General features: G+C 41.4%; 1 protein-coding gene across 2 annotated transcripts; it reads left to right on the top strand.

Annotated features, from left to right (window-relative positions):
- The first annotated feature begins 1,784 nt into the window (after positions 1 to 1,784).
- On the top strand, positions 1,785 to 16,988 carry acvrl1 (activin A receptor like type 1). 2 transcript variants are annotated; one of them, XM_049580088.1, is made up of 10 exons: positions 1,785 to 2,446; positions 9,448 to 9,519; positions 11,018 to 11,254; positions 11,603 to 11,808; positions 11,903 to 12,002; positions 12,093 to 12,239; positions 13,314 to 13,589; positions 13,775 to 13,972; positions 15,568 to 15,698; positions 15,864 to 16,988. In XM_049580088.1, exons 2-10 carry the CDS (start codon positions 9,450 to 9,452, stop codon positions 16,008 to 16,010), a joined length of 1,512 nt encoding a protein of 503 aa, XP_049436045.1. In that variant the 5' UTR covers positions 1,785 to 2,446; positions 9,448 to 9,449; the 3' UTR covers positions 16,011 to 16,988. The 2 variants fall into 2 exon arrangements, with proteins under 2 accessions (XP_049436045.1, XP_049436046.1); XM_049580089.1 differs by having other exon boundaries at positions 1,785 to 2,431.
- The last annotated feature ends 393 nt before the right edge of the window (positions 16,989 to 17,381 follow it).

Here is a 17,381-nt window from a genome sequence, read left to right on the forward strand (position 1 = left end):
ACCTGCCAAGGCAATATTGGTCCTAAATGTGGGCAGTGACGGATGTGCCACACACGGAAAGCTAGCTTGCGATTATACCACAAAATATGATGTTATTTGTAGGCTACATTTCCAAATTCTTACATTCCATGCATCTCTCCCAGCCAGGCACCATCTCTCATGTGGGGCAGTTTGTATTTTTCTTGGTCAATATCGTACACTACAGGTACGATCGACACAGCAACAATCACTGCCTATGTCTCCATGCATACTTGTTAGCTATTTGTTGAGGCAGCGACTTTGCAGGTCAAAGTTCACCAAGGTGGAGCTCCATGCAATGCAAAGATGTGAATTTGCTTTGCCAGCCCTTCGCTCACACTGAATGGAAGTGAACAGGAAGCACACATGGATGTATTAAGAGACAAGGCCCCCAGGAAGCAGCTGGGCTTTGAAGCCAAATTTTGTAGTGGCCAAACAGTGGAATCACAACTCCCAGGTCTGTCACGTGATGCCATTAGGCCCAAAAAAGCCTTTTTTCCCACAGACGTACCTTTGACATCATAACCCCCACGAAATTACTTGTTTCACTATCAGGATTTAATCCATTCAGTCTGATAACATTGGGAAAGTCTAGAAGAGCTGTAAGATTAAACCATTTTATCCCTATTCAAATTAAGGCGTGTACACCAGAAGTAGATGGATCAGCCAGCCAAAGTCTGTAATGTGTTAGCTCCATTGGCCCAATGATGCAGAAGCAGTGCTGATCATACAGGTAATTTTCAGGCTCCCTGAAATGCAGCTCAGCCTTGCAGCCAGTGGCAACTCACAGTATTGCAACAAAAATAATCCCCTGCAGCCCAAAAAGCATCTTCCCCACAGGCTACTAAGATATCCGTAAAACTGATGACAGGACACCTCAAACTGCAAACAAGGTCAGATATGACTCTTTCTATTATGTTTTTTTAACCATGGAGGTTTTATATTTGTAAAAAGTTCCTGCTGCCAAGAAAAGTGATTTAAAAATCTGTGACATCAAGACAGATAGATCACAACATATCATTAATGACACTTTCCGTTAAGCTGTTAACATTTCTGGCATTGTGCTGGATACATTTACACTTATGCATATTACTGGTAACCTTTACTGCAGAGATACTCAACTTGCTTTGCCCGGGGGCCACTTTTGCAAGATGACAGGAAGCCATGGGCCAGACCTCTTTCTGGGGGTTAAGGGAACTTCTTTTGATCAACAAAATGCTCTTTAATGCACTCTAGCACCTTATAAGTACCAAAAAAAAACCAATGTGAATCAATTTATTTTCATTGTGATTTTGAAAATGGTTGGGGGCCATCCAGTACACCACCCAGGGCCTCATTTAGCCCACTGGCCTTAAGTTGAGTATCACTGCTTTACTGCTAATGTTTTGCTTATTTGCACTTTATATATCTGCACTTTTTTCCACTTTGTACTGCAACTGCTGCACAACAGTCTTCCTTGAGATAAAGTTTCGCCTTATCTTCTATCAGATTCAAGTCATTATTCCATTTTCCATATCCTAAAAAAATGCCTGGAGAGGATCTTTAAGTTCATTACTGTAGCTAAAATACATGATAAAGTCTCCACTGACATCTGAAATTAAAAGAGTGGGTAAGGTACTGAGCTGTTCTTGTTTTTACACAGAGAGAGATGTTATTATATGGTGGGGTCTTTGAAGCACATTCCTGTCAGTGCAGTGCAGACAGCAGTCCACAGGGGAAAAAGGAAAATGAGAGGTTTAGCAAGCAACAGGAAAACCGCTATGAGAACACATTCCAGGCAGAGCAGACCCTGTACGGGACAATAAGGGGTGGGACAAAGCTGTGTATACTATTTAAAAATCTCTAATCTTGCCCTTAGATCAGGACCATGGACAACAGCTAAGAAACTTTCTTACTTAATGGGAGAGGACTTACAGAAAGCCTTCACTTGTGGGGCTCTCAAAGCGGAAGCAGGCTGGTCTGAGTCCAAACCGACGACGATGTTGTCGGTTTATCAGCGCAGATTTGGACCGAGATGAGATAGGCTTCAGCCCGCTTTCTGTTTGTCGTCCTGCCAGGACACAGCTGCCAGCTCCTCTCATTTTTAAAATGTCTCACTTCTTCCACGTGTAGAGGTTTCGCTTGTTACTAAAGGCTGTTTTAATTTTTGGAGCAAAGACGAAAAACTGCGGACGAACTTTTTTCCCAGAAACGGCGGTTGGTCGTCACCGAAGCAGGAAAGGATGTGAACATCTGCAGCTGAGACGACAAGTAAAAAAGATTAACTCCACTGTTGTCGAAATGGAGCCTGTTGTATTTTAAACGTTTCCTCTAAAGTTACTTCGTTTGCCTTAAACACTTGGGCAACGGAGGGACACTTCAAGCTAACTTTGATATGGGAGACGTGCGGCGTTTGCGTCTGTCGAGTTAAAAGGCGAGTAGGAAACAGGTAAAGCGTTATATTTCTCTTTCTGTGGGTGTTTTATGATGTGATGTGATTTTAACTGGCTTAAAATGTAAATTATTGTTAACACTGAACGTTAAGTCACAGCTGACAGCGCCATACATCACTCCACGTGTTTCCAGATGTGAACCAACAGGTGTCGAGAAGTAGCCGTACCTGACCAAAGACAAATTAACAACAGTGAATCATGACCTTAAAGCCACCATCTGTGTAGTGATGCTATTTTTCCTACATCTATGTTTAATACTAAGAATGGCCACAATACATTCAGTTTATTGAACTCTATATTCTGTATACCAGTGGCTGAAGGTACTTTAAAGTACATTTAGCTTATATAGTTTAAGTATTGTACACTGTTTAGGTATTCTCGCCCATTTGATTCTGCCTAGCTAAATTTTACTTTACTGCACTTATCTTACAGTCAGCTTGATCGATAAATCAATAAAGCCACCGATATTAGCTTACTGTAGATATCAGGCATCATGGCTGATATAGAGAATCTACAGCACAGAAAATATGTGTCTGAAGTAGAGGCATATATTTGTTATGTGTGCATGTAAAAATCAAAGACTATATTGGCTGATATAATCGTGGCTTTTTTTGAATGTGGGACTTGTGTGAAGTGCTTTTACATTGTTTTATGGCTACTTATGCTAAAGGATCTGGCCAATATCAGCTTATTGTAGATATCAGGTATCATGGCTGATATAGAGAAACTGCAGTACACAAATGCCAAATATATGTCTGAGGTAGAAACGGTGTCGTCATTCTATGGGCCTACAGTGGTTTGTCCACCAGAGACCACTGAAAAGTTTATTTATCAACTGTAAAATGTTAGATATGTCACATATCTCGGCCATAACTCTTTAAGAAATATATGTAGACCTATTTGTTGTGTGTGCATGTAAAAATCAGAGACTATTGGCTTTTTTTTTCTCTATCAAATATTGGTATCAGCCGCAAACAATCTGTTATCACTTGAGCTGTAGCCTAAACAAACCACTTTAACAGATTAAGACTTGACATAAAAGATAATACAATCTTATAAAAATTAGTTGGTATAGATTGAACAACTCGACAGGATTTAAAGTAGGCTAGATAAAAGTAATTCCCCCTTAACTACTTACATGAACTGCTGCTTTAATATTAATCTATCAGTAATAATAGTTATAAAATACATGATAGATAACACTTACAGGTGCCATTCTGCTACATTATGAGTACTTTTGATGATTTAAGCACATTTGGTCATGATTTGTATTTTTTACTTAAAGGGACAGTTCACCCCTAAATCAAAAATACATATTTTTCCTCTTACCTGAAGCACTGTTCATCAGTTTAGATTGTTTTGGTGTGAGTTGCTGAATGTTGGAGATATCAGCAGAAAAGATGTCTGGCCTCTCTCAAATATAGTGGAACTAGGTGGCACTTAGCTTGTGGTGCTCAAAACACCAAAAAATAGATTTTAAAAAACTCAAAAGCAATGTCTCTCTTTTAGAAATCATGACCTGGTTACTCAAGATAAATCACAGACCTTGCTGTGAGAAGTTTCATGTAGGAACTAGGCCTATTTTCTGTCTACTGATGTACACCTGCCAACTGTATCACTGCACAGAAGGAAGTGTGCATCTACTCATGGATAGAGATTAATTTAGAGCTAACTGATACTGCTAGCTCTCCCAACAGCACAGAGCTAGCTAACATTACAGCTCAGCTATCAAGAATACGTGCTTTGCATCCATGAGTAACTTCCTCACTTCTGCAAAGTGAGGGCGTTAGCGGGTGTAGTTCAGGAGAAAGAATATAGTTCCTACATAAAACTGCTTACGACTGTAGATTATCCCGAGTAACCGAGTCAGGATTCCTGGAAAGTGACACTTCTGTTTTTTGGCACTTTGAGCACCACAAGCTAAGTGCCATCTAGATCCATTATATTGGAGAGCAGGCAAACATCTCTACAGCCAATATCTCCAACACTCGGCAGCTCACGCCAAAACCATCCAGACTGATAAATATTAAATAGTACTACAGGTAAGAGTAAAAATATATATTTTTACCTCCACCAAGGAGGTTATGTTTTCACCGGCGTTGGTCTGTTTGTCTGTTTGTCTGCAAAATAACTCGAAAAGTTTTGAACGGATTTTGATGGAAGGGTTGATAATGGGACAAGGAACAGATGATAAAATTTTGGTGGTGATTGGTTGAAGCGAAGTGGATGAAATAATAAAATGTCGGGAAATCCAAGCTGCTTGGCGGAGGTCTGCGCTCTCCAAGTGCTCTAGTTGATTTTGGGGTGAACTGTCTCTTTAAATAAGATTTTGAATGTGGGACTCTGACTTGTGTGGAGTGCTTTGACATTGTTTCGTGGCTACTTTTGCTAAAGGATCTGAATACTTCCTGCACCACTGGCCTGTACTTTGTGGCATGATCCTTCTCTCAAAACATGGTTGGGTGAAAAGTTCATACCTTATGAAATGTGCAGAATTAGCATATATCCTGGAGAAGCTGGTCTGTATCTTAGATCATGAATCATAACTTTATTTCACCTCTCTACACATAAGAGAGAGGTTTACTCTGTCAGTGTATAGGTCGTGATAGATGTGACATAGGCTCTGTCTAGGTGGGTGCTGTTGTTTTTCCATTTTTCAGGCGTGACACTCATTCTCATTCCCATACCCACACCTACACCTTTTCACTTTTAGTTCTTCATCTCTCGATGCAAAGACTAATTTGTGTGCGCATCATGTCTGAGGTATATTCATCCTCCTCTTCCCCAGACACGCATTCATTGTAGGTATGCATGTGAGAGCATGCAGACAACAACTGAGCCGTAAAGCCTGCCAAGCCTGGCTTTGTCTATGAAATGAAGATACAATCAGTCTGCCGCTGCAACCAGCAGACAGTCGCAAGAGGTTTCTTAACACTTAAAACACACAGAACACAAGCGTTTTAAATGTGTGGCTATGTCATTAAAAAGAACTGAATGTGATGTTTTCTTGCCATTGAAACCACATAATAGAAGCTTTTACAGTAACACTGCTTTAAGTTACTTTCCAGAGACAGAGTTATAGGACTTTTTGGTGTGATGAGGCCCAGTGGAGGGGCTGTTAGAGGCTGCTGTGCTATGCCATGCCCCCACCATCCACCACTATAACCACACAGTCATCCAGATGGAATGAGAGATCTGCCTCTCTTAGTTAAAGCCCTGTAGATGAGAGGAAGAGATGACAATGGATCTTTTCCCCCTGGGTCACGAGGGTGTAGCGTTGGACAGAATGGAGACAAACAGGAGAGAGCTCAAAGAGGAAGTGCGCTGGAGTCTAAAGTCAGGCTGCCTATGATGGAGGGCGTGATTACTGCTCTCTCCTATGTCAGGATGATAAAAGTGATAGCCAGAGAAACAAGACACAGTCATGCTCCTCTTCTGGGAATATGTTCATTCTGCGGGTGGAGTTGTGTTTAGTATTCCTCCAGTGGACCCACAGATTAACCACCACCACTGACATGTAGGCTGCATGACACAGGAAGTGCTCTTTTTTCTGTTTGGTAAAATATGGCTTGTGGTTTTAGCGAGTCAGAGCAGAGTGCAGTGGGTTCTCATCTGTTGAGCTGGAGCCTGACAGCTAACCAATGTAGGGGGGAAGTCTAAAGATAGTTCGTCAGACATTTCTTATCAGATTTCTCATGTGAAACAGAAATCTAATAGCAGAGATTTCACTTTGATTTGACACTTTGATAAATATGGAAAACTCCCTTCAGAACATGCTCTCATTTCGAGACAGCCAGCTATGTGAAATTATAGATCAGATGCATTTAAAGAAATACTTTTAAAAAAATCAGATACTCATGCTTCACACCTTTACTCTGGTTTCTCCCCAGTGACATTTGACATGACTCAATGAAATGACTTAATGCAATGGCTTCCTGTAGTTTGTACTTAAATATATCTAGCTAGATGCATCAAAACTAAAGGAGGATATCCGTAGTATTGTGCTGACATGCAAGTTCCACTGCCAGATGTGCGCAGTTCAAGGGTTATGTGCTGTGAGAGAAATGAGGTAGGATCACTTTTTCACTAAAAAAGATTTGATGATAAAACATGCTGTGCTGTTCAGTTGCAGCAAGTGATAGCTAATGTAGAAAACATGCCCATTATAGATAACATACCACCAGTTTCATTTACACAGCCTACGGCAGATAAGCAAACGGAGGATTCTATGTTCAACTGCACATGAAGTTTGTTTTTTTGTTAGTTGTTTTGTTTTTTTAATGAAAGTTGGTACAGTGATCTGTCTTTTTAACAAACACCACATGGTTGAGTTTGAATTTTTACAATATGGCCAAACAGGTTTGACAGCTTTACCTGTTTGACTGAGTCAAAGTTGAGCAGACTGTCCGACTGGTGGGATTTTTTCCTCACCCAGTAGTTGCTTTTTTTATTTTTAATTACATTTGTATGTTACGTCTTGAATCTGTAACCAATAGCTACATTCACTCTAGGCTGCAAAACAACTAAAGTGGCATATAATACTAGTATTGTAAAAAAAAAAAAAAAACAAAATAAACAAATAAAAAATTGAAATTTAAGTATTTTTATGTAATTGTTGAAGCCAAGCCTTATAACAAGAGATGTCCCAGTCCCAGACTTGTGTGTGAATCAGCCGATACTGAGTACCAATCCAATACCATTACATTAACAAAAAAAAAAAAAAAAAAAAAAAAAAGCTGTGTGCTAACTCTGTATGGATGTGAAATGATTGCTATCATTGTATGGCATGGCTTATGCTGAACCATTTGTATCATGTGAACAAATACACACAGAGAATAGTGCAGTACAAGTTTATTTTATCCGGTGTAAAGCATTGCCAAATTGACACTTGTTAGCAGTTCATTGTCCACTATTTAACGGTGATCAATTCTTCTTCACTGCTCTAAAACAGTAGTCGCCAGTGGCTGCAAAGCATAACTTGTTCTGTAGGCTACTGTTTTGGAGCAGTTCAGATGAACTGATTTCTGGGTGAGGGTGCGGAGCTACTTTAAAGTTTATTAATAAATGACTTGTTGCATCGGTGTATAGCCTCGTGTACTTGCCAATACTAGATCCAGCATTTTAGGCAGTATCCGAGGCATTTCAGACACTGGTATTGGTATTGGAACAACTATACTTATAGTATAACTGATCCAATGACAAGTTACAACCCAGAAGCATAGAGTATTATACTGTAGGTTTTCTGAGAGTGATGAATGATTTTTGCCCAACTTTCCTCAGCTTCAAGAGATTTTTTTGTGTTTTTATCCACCTGCCACTGGGGCTGGTGGATTCCAAAATCTACTCATTAGATGACCATTGTTTTGATCTTTTGGCTGGTGAGTGAAGCAAATCAATTTACAGCTCTGGTAAATGTCTACCCTCAGGGCAAGAAAAGTGTATTACAGATAATCAATGTAACCTCTGCATAATGGTTTGCACAAGTGGTTCTAAAGATGCTCGAAGTGCATCTAAAATGTATCTCTATTGAGACATTTAACCTGTACAACTCTGAAGCCACGTGCTACTCTGTGTTGTTCTCTGGGCAGTGACACAGAGAAAAGACTCAGAAGTGTCAGCCCTAGGAATCATCTTGTTTCCTTTTTTGGACTTTAGTCATTGTCTATGGCAACTGTCTCTTGAATCTGAATGCACACAGGCTAGTTGATGCCTATCTCAGTCCGTACAATTCCACACATTTGAGACTTCATTTAAGCTCCATTCACCTCAGAGGTTAGAGGACAGACTTCAGGTGTTGCATAGAATATAAAATACAGATTGCAAGCATCATTTTCTCCTTGCACTCTTATGATTAAAGAAGCTGCCAACAGGCCCTAGTAAATCCAGAGGCTGACACAGGCAAATGGTGTCTAACTACATTATCCAGCTATGCTGATCCTACTCTCAACACTTCTCAAACAATAGCATGCCTTCAAAGTGGTAGGGATACTGCTGCTAAACAATGGTGAAGACAGACCTCAGGGTTTATGTGGGTGCTTGTGTTATTGTGTGCTTTGTCAGACATAAAGTTAAAAGCATGGTGAATAAATCACCATTTTTGTGGCTTTTATAATTCCTTGGTGACAGACAGACAGACAGACAGATTCAAAAATCAATTTAAATGAAATCACAAAGAATAGAGTCTAAACTGTGCACGAGCATAAACTCAAGGGGCTTTTAGGAAACATACTAAATATGAAGTATTTTACGTACTTTATATGTAGCACAGTGTAGGAATGAAATAAACATTTTGATCGTTTGCAGTGTTTTTAACTTAGTCTTGTCACTTTTTACTGTTTTTTTTAATTAAATGTATCATGTCTAAGCTCACCTGGGTGTCAAGTTAAGAACTAGATTGTGCTTCACCAGTGAGAAAGGCTGAGTCGTGCATGAAGGCCCTCCTCCTTGCGTGACCCTCAGCACTGCAGCCCTAAACAATGAGCAGACCTGCGTCTCGCCGGCCAGCCGGGTGGGGCCACTCAATGGCAGGAAGCTCAGCCATCAATATTTACTCTGCGAGCAGGGTAGTCGAGGAGTCGACAGGACTGGAGCCTGGGTAGCACAGCGCCACACACAGCCTCAGCACACATACACAAACACTCTGGAGTGCTGTTACAGCCTCCTTCCCCTAAGCCCCCTTTTCCCACCCAATGCAATTACAGCACAGGCAGACAGGCTGGGCCCTCGGACTGTTGTTTTTGACCTCATAGCTTCCTCTGCCAAAGAGTCCGGGCTTTAACCACTGCTCGACTCCTCATAGACACTATTAAGTTACAGTCTGTAAATTCCAATCACAGCAGTTAAAATGTCAGGGAAATGGCCTTGTTTTTTCTATTATGTCCCAAATGAAATCTTCGGTTTCTCATTATGACAGCTCTCAATAAAGGGACAACACTAATTCTATTATCATCGTTTGATTATATTAACTGTTATTAATTATTTTGTTCCTGTTTCACAGAGATGGGAAGCTCTGCTCTGCTCACAGTGGTGCTAGTTGGGGCGTTGCTGTGGATCTCTGCTATCCACGCAGGTGAGTTAACAGATATGGAAAATGTTCAGTGCTGTAAAGAGCATTCAGTTAAAGCTCCATTACAGGAAACTTTTGATTTTGAATGTGAAAGGTTCACTGGTGCGGCAGAACCCACTGAGTAAGCAGCTTTTAGTCCTTTGTGCGAACTGGAGAACCAAAACACAGACTGTATGTTTCAGTCTCACAGTTGTCACCAGTCCTCCAGTGTAAAACAATAGGTAGCTGTTTGCAGCAAACAAGCTCAGACAGGCCGAGTGCACACCACCCACCTGGCATGAAATGCAGAGGCAAAGTAAATGAGTGGCTGTTGAAGACAGCTGAATATGAGCGCAGGTATTGGTGGACCAAACCACAGCTAAAAGCCTCAGGTACATTGGGCCTCCATTTGTCAGGTGGTCAGACAGCTCTGAGTCTTTCTGCCTCCTAGTGGTCAAAATGTGTGTAACGTAGCTTTAACCATATCGAACATATAGTCTGTTTCAAAATTCAATTCTCTTTTCCACTCCTTGGTGGGTTAAATGTCTTTTCTGCAGAGCTTGTTTCAGACAGAAATGTATGTATGAGATATGTTAAAACTAACATTAACTTTAATGCTGCTGTGTGTAGTTCCTGCCCATTACTTCCTAAACACACACTGGGCTCCAGATTACCTCAGTTTTAAAGTAACAGGGTGTAAGATTTAGGGGGATTTAGTGGCTGATTGCAACCAGCTTAAACATCTCCCAGTTTCAATTCCTTCCCTGTTTATTGTTCAGGAGGTTTTCACCAGGTGCTGAATCATCCGCAGAGGTCTCTTCCTCTCCAAATCAAACAGACCAGGAAATTTAAACCAGAAAAAACATGGATTAAAGTGGTTTAACAGTACACAACAGTGCTTCTCTTACGTTCTTGTCAAGGAGGGGCTGCTAACTAAGGCAGGAAACACAAAAACTCAAATGGCCCTGCCTAGAGCCAGTGTTGGGTTTGTCCATTCTGGGCTACTGTAGAAACATGGTTGTACAAAATGGTGATCTCCATGAAGAGGACTCCATTTAAGTAGATATGAACGGCTCATTCTAAGGTGACAAACACACAACAATTCTTATTTTCAGGTGATTATACACTAAAGAAACTTAATATATTGTTTTCCATTTCTGCTAATATATTCCCCGAAATCCTACAATAGTAAGTACCATAATGCAGAGGCTTGCAATGTAAGAAGAGTTCAGGGTGTGAAAAGTACCCTAATCATCATGAACATCACACCTCTTCATTTAGTGTCTGTGTCTTGTTATTTTCATGGGGATTCCCCCTTGAGGAAGCCAAGGTCTCTTTACGAGAATATTTTATCACTTTACCACTCATCTTTAAATAATGATTTGTGTGATGAATGTTTGGCCATGCTTTTCCATTTCCATTTCCCAGATCACTCATCTGTGGTAGGTTTTTCATTTTACTACTGACGGGTAAGACTTGCCTTTCTGTCAACACTGTCTATGTGTACTTCCTTGTGCTTCAGATTCCGAAGACGATGGGAAGCTACTGTGTGCGTGCGAGAATGCCAAAGGCACATGCGTGAATGGAACTTGCAGAGGAGACATTTGCTTCTACACTTGGTGGTACAGCAATGAGGAGAGGGGCTGTTTCTCCGCAGTTAACTACAGGGAGCAGTGCTTCACCTCCTTCGACCGCTTTTTCGTCCACTGCTGCAAAGACAATCTGTGCAACACCGACACCACGCCACCTCCAAATATTAGTCAGTACCCCAAAGCCTTTGCTTTACAGTATTTGATATCACATCCATTAAGCTGATCACTGAGGGACTGAGCCTCCTCAGTCACACAGTTGAGTGCACATCCTGCATTACTGTGCTGATGGGACTCAGAGCTTCCCTCTAGATAGTAACTGGTTCCCCCTTGTGGTCAGTTACAGCAAATTGGTAATGTTGCTTTTTGGACTGATGATGTACTGCATGTCATATAACCAGCATGTTTACCTTTAATTAAAAAGAACAGCAAACCTTTTCTCCTCAGTTTACTGAAGTGTTCTCAGCTGGTTCCACCAACTCAAAGACGTGTGTGTGCCTGAATGTGTGTGTATCCAGATGGAGTGCCAACAACAACGCCCCCAGAGCTCAGTCGTCCGGAGCTTTGGATCACGTTGTCTTTGCTGCTGTTAATCACGACTGTCAGCGTGTGTGGCCTGGTGCTGTTCCTGCGCTTCCGACGTGCACATGGCAGACTGAGAAACGTTGAGGACCACGATGTCACCATGCTCAAGGTCCCTAACGGAGATGAACCCACATACGGCGTAAGGGACATTCGACGTGTGACATGAGACACAATATAAAAGATGTTAAAGTTTGGGTTCTCACATTTGAATTATTTCTGTGTCTCTGTCTCAGGATATCTTTGATGAGTTTTGCACATCAGGAAGTGGGACAGGGCTGCCCTATCTGGTCCAGAGGACTATGGCCAGACAGATTTCACTTGTCCAGTGTGTCGGTCAGTCCCCTTTCTCACCGCTGTTGCTCTTCTTTTCCCTGTGTTTTTTAAATACTTTGCAGTTGTGTAACTGTGTCACTCTGTTTCCAGGTAAAGGCCGGTATGGGGAGGTGTGGAGGGGAACTTGGATGGGGGAGAGTGTGGCTGTCAAGATCTTTTCCTCTAGGGACGAGCAGTCCTGGTTTAGAGAGACAGAGATCTACAATACTGTACAGCTGCGACACGACAACATACTGGGTACGGCAGCAGATTAAAGTTGTGAAGAAATGTTTCTTGTGACATGTTTTCTGTGTAAAGAAAAGTGCATTTTCATTTAGGGCTGGGCGATACAGAGAAAATCAGACGACACATTATTTTTGACCAAGTAACTATTGATATTTTGACAATATTGTAGGGTTGACTGTGTAATTGTATATAGTTACTAAAGCCCTATTCGCAAGGGCTAGTATTACCTGGGGACGTCATATGATTCAGATATAACCAACCCCACACCTTGTTTCATGCACTCATTCGCACAGGTTAAGTCTAATTTACTGACATTATCCCCTGAATGTGATGTGCACAGTTATTTATAACTCCACTCTACACAACACTACTAGCTGTGATGTACAGTTTTAACCTCCTTTTTTCTATTAAATGGGGTTTAAACAAACAGAACCAATTCTTCCACACACTGTCACATGTTATGTATCTCATCATCTTTCAAGATTTCGCTCCTCTGATTGATTTGAGCTTGCTTTTGCTGCAAACAGGTCTCCATGTTGTGTAGCAAGATGAGTCTCCTGCACCCAGAATGCAGTCAAAACAGATTTAGAATTGCCAAAGCAGCCTCCATACTTCTCGATGAGAAGAGAGGCAAAAACAAGGCGTGGATAAAATGGAAAACGTAAATAGGACAAAGCACTGAGATGCCAATTCACACAGGACTAGTATGATTACAGAACCTCTGTGTTTGACTTGTGATGGCAGATTTGCATGGGACTAAGATAGTAGGTGACCTCCACAGTTATTACAAATTACCAGAGGTCCCCAGGTAATACTAATCCTGTGGAGGAAGGGCTTTAGTCGGTAAAGGCAAATAATTAAGCAGCTAGAACAGTCTGGTTAGTTCAGAAAATGACATCACTTTAATGTAGTGCAGCCTTTAAATCTAGGAGAAGACAACACTTGCTGTGTTCTGGTATCCAAAATCTAAGATGACATATAGACTTACATCACAAAATCAATATATTGCCCAGCCCTAATGTCATTTTTAAAAAGCATTAGCCAAAATACAGATGTGTAAATGGTGATCTCCTGTCCTGGCTTTAGGTTTCATAGCCTCTGACATGACATCTAAGAACTCCAGTACCCAACTGTGGCTCGTCACCCACTTTCATGAGCTGGGTTCGCTCTACGACTTCCTGCAGTACAGCAGCTTGGAGCCGGAGAGTTGCCTGAGGATGTGCCTGTCTGTGGCCTGCGGCCTCGTTCACCTTCACACTGAGATTGTCAGTTCCCAGGAAAAGCCAGCCATCGCCCACCGAGACCTGAAAAGCCGCAACATCCTGGTAAAGCGGAACGGACAGTGCTGCATCGCTGACCTGGGTGAGCTGAGTTGTGTAGAAGCAAGGACAGCAAAATCACAATTAATCCACTAGACTTCCAGTTGTATCTGTTTCCAACTTCTGCTGCTAGTTATGATTAATGTGTTGAGACAGAGCAGCTGGTACACGCTGATTAACTGTGAATTAAAAGGTTGCGTCTGTTCTCTGTGCCTGCTCGCTGGTCAGGTTTGGCTGTGATACACTCTCAGTCCCATGACTACCTCGATGTGGGCAACAACCCTCGTGTGGGGACCAAGCGCTACATGGCCCCTGAAGTGCTGGATGAGACTATTCGTATGGACGTCTTTGAGTCCTACAAGCAAACGGACATCTGGGCCCTGGGCCTTGTCTTCTGGGAAATTACCCGCAGGACCATTGTCAATGGTAAGAAGACAGCTGCCTGTTAGAATATCGTGCCTTTAAAGTAGCTTTTTGCTTTCACTTATCTAAACGTCATGGAGAAAATGGCACACAGTGTGTTTATATATCAGTGTATCTTCTGAAAGTTGATATGTTACCCATCCTCTCAGGCACACCATGTTGAAAATGTGTTTTCTCCGTCATGTCTGCCTGGCTCTGTGTATATAAGAGGCAGTCAGTCCCGTGTCTCTCAGCACCCCAGTGTTTTCCTAGTCTGTGTCTGTCTCTACTATCCTCTCTCATGATTAGCACTGCAGTAATTATAAACAGTCTTATCTGGTGTCAGCACTCACTTGTACATAGTCCAGATGCTCGTGCACACAATTTGTAGATGCAAGCACACATCAGCGCTCAAACGACCACGCATACACACACAGTGGCGCTAACACAGTTAGTCCAGATGGGTAGACCTTCATAACTTTATGAGTGTGTGTGTGTGTGTGTGTGTGTGTGTGTGCGTGCATGTTCTCTCACAAACACACACAGTGAGTAGGCCTCGCAGATCTCCATCCCAGTGTAATCGTCAGGGAATTGATATCTTTCCCTGCTCTCTTGTTTAGTCAAACATGCTTTACAAAATTCCCACTGCAGACTTTCTCAATTTCCAAGTGTGCTATTTCAGGCTTTGCGTGAAGAGAAATGTACGTTTTTAAAAATGTATGAGGAGGTAAATTAGGGGTTTAATGTTGGTGATGAGTTTTCTGATAATGTTAACATTACAGTTATCCACTAAATCCCACAACCAATAATGATGTGATAGCTTGGTAGTTGCTCATCTGCTCAGCTGGAGAAGAAACAATGCACTGACGAGCGAATTCACAAAAGGATTGCGCGGGTTTTGTAGACACTTAATGTGCACAAAAAAGACCAAAGATAAAAATGGTTTAATTCTCTGAGCACCCACAAAGTGTCTGATACACCCCTGACTGTGACGCCAAGCAAATAGCGTCTCGGTGCTCCTGTGCTATTTGCACATATGTAAATTAGGTAATGTACCGTGTATATGTTTAGCGCAAAAGTGGCGCCTTTCTATGCAAATGAGCCTGCCCTCCATGGAAAAGCAGTCAAATTCATAGAGATCAGCACGAATAGCCACACGCAGTCACAGTGAAATGGTGAGTATCTTCAGAGAGTTGGTGGTAACTGAAGCACATTTATAGTGGGTGTCATGCCCAGACTCTCAAGAGGTCATGGCAACAATGATTGAAGCCTGGCGAAGCTTTGAGGAATGCCTCTGCACCTCATCGGTCAAGACCCTGTAGCTTGCTGTCTTTACATTTCTGTTTTCTTTTACCCCTAGCTGTTGTTCTGCCCGCTGTGTTCTTGGCCAAATGAATAATTTCAATCAGGTGCAATAAAATGAGCAAGTTGCACTCAGCTGCAACATTTTATGGGCGTGTTTGCGCTGTAATATCAGAAGCACAGTATCTTTTATGAATCTGACCTTGAGAAGGGGCAGATAGAGGTTGCAAGTGATGTCCAATTCATGGTGCTATCAGTAGCTGCAATCTATTCTTTGTGAATTTACCTGTCTTTTTTTCTTTTTTGGATTGTTATAGGGATCGTGGAAGAGTACCGCCCTCCCTTCTTTGACCTGGTGCCCTTAGATCCCAGCTTTGAGGAGATGAAGAAGGTGGTGTGTGTGGACCAGCAGAGGCCCAGTCTGCACAACAGGCTCCATTCCCACCCTGTATGTCATCTGATGACACACACATTAACGCAAACATACACATAAATGTAATTGTAACTGTTAACTCAGAGCACATACTCTACAGGACACACAATAACGATGCCACATGTTTCATCCAACTGGGATGCCCAGGTTGTATTTTCACATTTGTCTCTTTGTGTTCAGATCCTAACGGCCATTGTGAAGATCATGAAGGAGTGCTGGTACCAGAGCCCGTCGGCCCGCCTCACTGCCCTGCGGGTGAGAAAGACACTCTCCAAACTGGACCAGGACAGTGACTTCAGCATTGAGAAACTCAAGCGGGACATCTAGACCAGAGGCATGAAGCTGGGACAAAAGATTGAAAGCGCCAGAAGGGATTATGCGCCACATTCCAACAGCACGAGGTGCATATCATTAGCATATTTTTGAGCTAATGACTCACACAGTCACGGTATTATATTAAAACCATATGACTTTCAGCAGTAGTGTCTAGACTGGCTCCCAAGGCTATTTTTTTTTCTTTTCTTTTTTTTTTTGCTTAGCATAGCCTAATTTTCATCTGCCATATTCCTCAAACCAAAAGGCCCCCAAAAGACAACCATTAAGACCACAATGTTTTATCAAGGTATATTTATTTTATTATGTTGAGCCAATAAAAAGCATTTCCAAAGCTAAATAAATTAACATCGAACAACTCATGGACTGTTCTACACACACAGGGTTTTATTCATAATTGTCTAAATCCCCCATCTTCATAACAGAAAGGAAATCTGGCATTACTCATCATCTTATCGGGAAGAGAAGGAGCATGACATTTTAGACTTTTCTCTGAAATACAGTGTAATTGCACAAATGGTTTTTTCCCGAAAATTACCAAAGAAAAGACAGAGGCCTTTGTGTTGTTGGGGGTTTTTTTTCCCCTAAGAATACAGGAAGTATGTAAGTAATAACATGCTCATACCAAAGCACATTACCTGTTGTGTAAGCATATTTAACTTATATAAAATGAGCATTTATTATCTGCACACAGGCACATTGAGCTATCTAGTTGTACATATTCTAACAGCGCTGAAGCTGTTGTCTTGTATCACCATTAGGTTTACTGTAAATATATTTTTAAAGGGATCCAATATTGTCTATTATACAACAATGACACATTTTATAAACTTTTTTACAACACATTTTCAGAGATTTTTTACATTTCTGTAGGCCAATAATTTCCCATCACCATTAGTATGGTCAATAAAGGAATTCACAAACAGACATGTAATATTGTATATGTTGAATAAAGGATTGTATTTTTCAACAGTTGGCGCTGTACATGATGTTTTTGCACTACTGATGTTTACAATACCCTCCCTGACCAGTAGAGGTCATCAGATAACAAAGATTGATCCATGTTGATTACAGTCGAGCAGTTTACCTTTTTTATTTGCGGTGTACTCATTTCATTTTGTTAAAGTTGTTAAACAAAAAAAGTTTAGACCATCACAACAATGAATTATAATAAGCACAATGTCAGTGCAAGGTAGGGAATTTAATGTTTTATAGGAGTCATATTCATATTTGAACAACCGTAATAGCCCACGTGTCACTCTGTGCATGAAATGTCATTAAGGTAAGATAACATGTTCACATTTTCTCTCAGTCACACTAACCTCATGTAGCGAGGCGCTAAACTAGGAAATATAAATAGACTCA

This window comes from Epinephelus fuscoguttatus, linkage group LG7 (assembly GCF_011397635.1).
Source record: "Epinephelus fuscoguttatus linkage group LG7, E.fuscoguttatus.final_Chr_v1".
Taxonomy (NCBI): Eukaryota; Metazoa; Chordata; class Actinopteri; order Perciformes; family Serranidae; genus Epinephelus; species Epinephelus fuscoguttatus.